This window comes from Frankliniella occidentalis, unplaced genomic scaffold, assembly GCF_000697945.3.
Source record: "Frankliniella occidentalis isolate FOCC.00 unplaced genomic scaffold, Focc_3.1 Scaffold341, whole genome shotgun sequence".
In the NCBI taxonomy this organism is placed as follows: domain Eukaryota; kingdom Metazoa; phylum Arthropoda; class Insecta; order Thysanoptera; family Thripidae; genus Frankliniella; species Frankliniella occidentalis.
Window position 1 is genome coordinate 109,489 of NW_026267464.1, and position 1,687 is coordinate 111,175.

The window sequence follows — 1,687 nt, forward strand, 5'->3', positions numbered from 1 at the left end:
AGGGGGAGTAGGGGGAGTAGGGGGGCCAGTCGGGGGAAGGGTAGCCTCAGTAGCGCGACCTGGCGGTGAGGTGGCCAACCTGGCCGTCCCGGCCCTGCGGCTGGGCCGAGCCGGGGCCGCGGCTCAGAACGGTCCCGTGTGCGGCCTGGACAGGGACTGGATCTGGACAGCATTCTCCCTCCCGCACTTGTGTCTGTTTTTGTGTGTGTGTGTTTGTGTGTGTGAGTGTGTGACTGTGTGTGCGCGCGCGACCGACCGCCGCGAGTGACCCAACGGTAGTGAGACCAACACCGCCGCCACGATGGAGAAGAAGCTGGAGGCCCAGCTGGACGCCGAGTCCATGACCGCGGTCAACGTCAAGGAGTACGCGCCGTCGGAGGCCTTCAGCAGCGCCGAGCCCCCACCGGTAAGTGAGCTTCAGTACCCGATGACCCGGACCTATATCCTGTCATACAGTGTACTTCCCTGTCGCAGTCTCTATGTTTCTGTCTCTCTCACTCCTTTCTCTCGCTCTGTTTCGTCGAGCTGATCACGACGCTCACCTCCAGCGGTGCGGCGGGTGCCCTCAGTCGCCGCCCTTATAGGTCTCGCCGCTTCATTAAGTTCTATTTTTTTTTCGCCGGTATCGGTCGGGCTAATGGGAGGGAGATGGAAAGCTGGAGAGCGCCCCCGCCGCCCGCTCCAGCAGTACCCGCACAGGGATCCTTGCAGAGGTCGAGGGCCGGGCCGCGGATCAGATGGACGGCAGCGGTCCCGGCGCGGGAGGGTGATGGCTGAGGCGTGAGGCAGGGCAGGTCGGGCGGGAGAGGCGATAGATAGAGAGAGCCTCGAAGGGAGTTCGAGAAAGGCTGAGGAGGTTGATTAGAGTGCTCCCTCTCCTCAGCCTTGCGGCGACCCCGAGGTGCACTCAGGACCGGGGGCCCCCGCGGCACGCCCGAGGGCAGGCCGGTGGCGGCCGGGCCGGGCCTGGAGAGCAGAGTGGACCGCGGCCTGCTGCTGGTCGCCTCCGCGGCCTCGGCGCCGACCCGGGGGCGGGGGGCCCGGGAGAGCAAGAGAGTGGCAGAGAGCAAGCCGCGAGTCCATCGCACACAACAAAGAAGCAGAGCGGTGTTGTTGAGGCAGCCGCTTCGCAGGCTCACAGTCGGGTTGTCCCCCCTCCCTCTCCCTCCGCCCCCGCTCGTGTGGAGTATGCTCCAGTTTGGCGCCCCATTAACGGCGTGTGGTTTATGTTGTTGCGACTCGCCGTGAGAGGGAGGTGCCTCGGGAGGTGCCTCGGGAGGTGCCTCGTCGCAGGTGCTGTTTCCTCGCCCCGGCGCCGCGCTCCGTCCGCACGATGTGCCGTGGTAGTGAAGGGGTGCCTCGAGGCGCTGGGCGGAGGGGGAGGATGAGCGGCTTGTCCTTTGTCAGCTTTACCGAGTATAACAAAGTCAGAAGCTCGAGACAAAAAGTAGTACGAGAGAAGAAGTTTGGTCGGAAGATCACTTGCAGAGTGGTTCCATCCAGGGCGTGATAACTTTAAAAAACGTTATTTCACTTTTTCGGCATTATCTTTTGAACGGGAAGACATATGAGCGTGAACGAGTGATTAGTAGAAAGATGAACGCTCACTGAATTTTCGTTACCCTATCATCGGAAGTCCTCAGACTACTCCTTGTACCCTAAAATAATTTTCGTTCCAAAATGATTT

The 1,687-nt window shown here is 61.6% G+C and overlaps 1 protein-coding gene across 1 annotated transcript in view; it reads left to right on the top strand.

Annotated features, from left to right (window-relative positions):
• Positions 1-96: 96 nt before the first annotated feature.
• The window catches only part of LOC127751096 (uncharacterized), a gene marked incomplete in the record, with an annotated part of 27,702 nt that continues 26,111 nt past the window's right edge, over positions 97-1,687 (top strand). Inside the window, 1 exon segment of the mRNA XM_052274138.1 lies at positions 97-406. Coding sequence (XP_052130098.1) covers positions 302-406 — 105 coding nt within the window.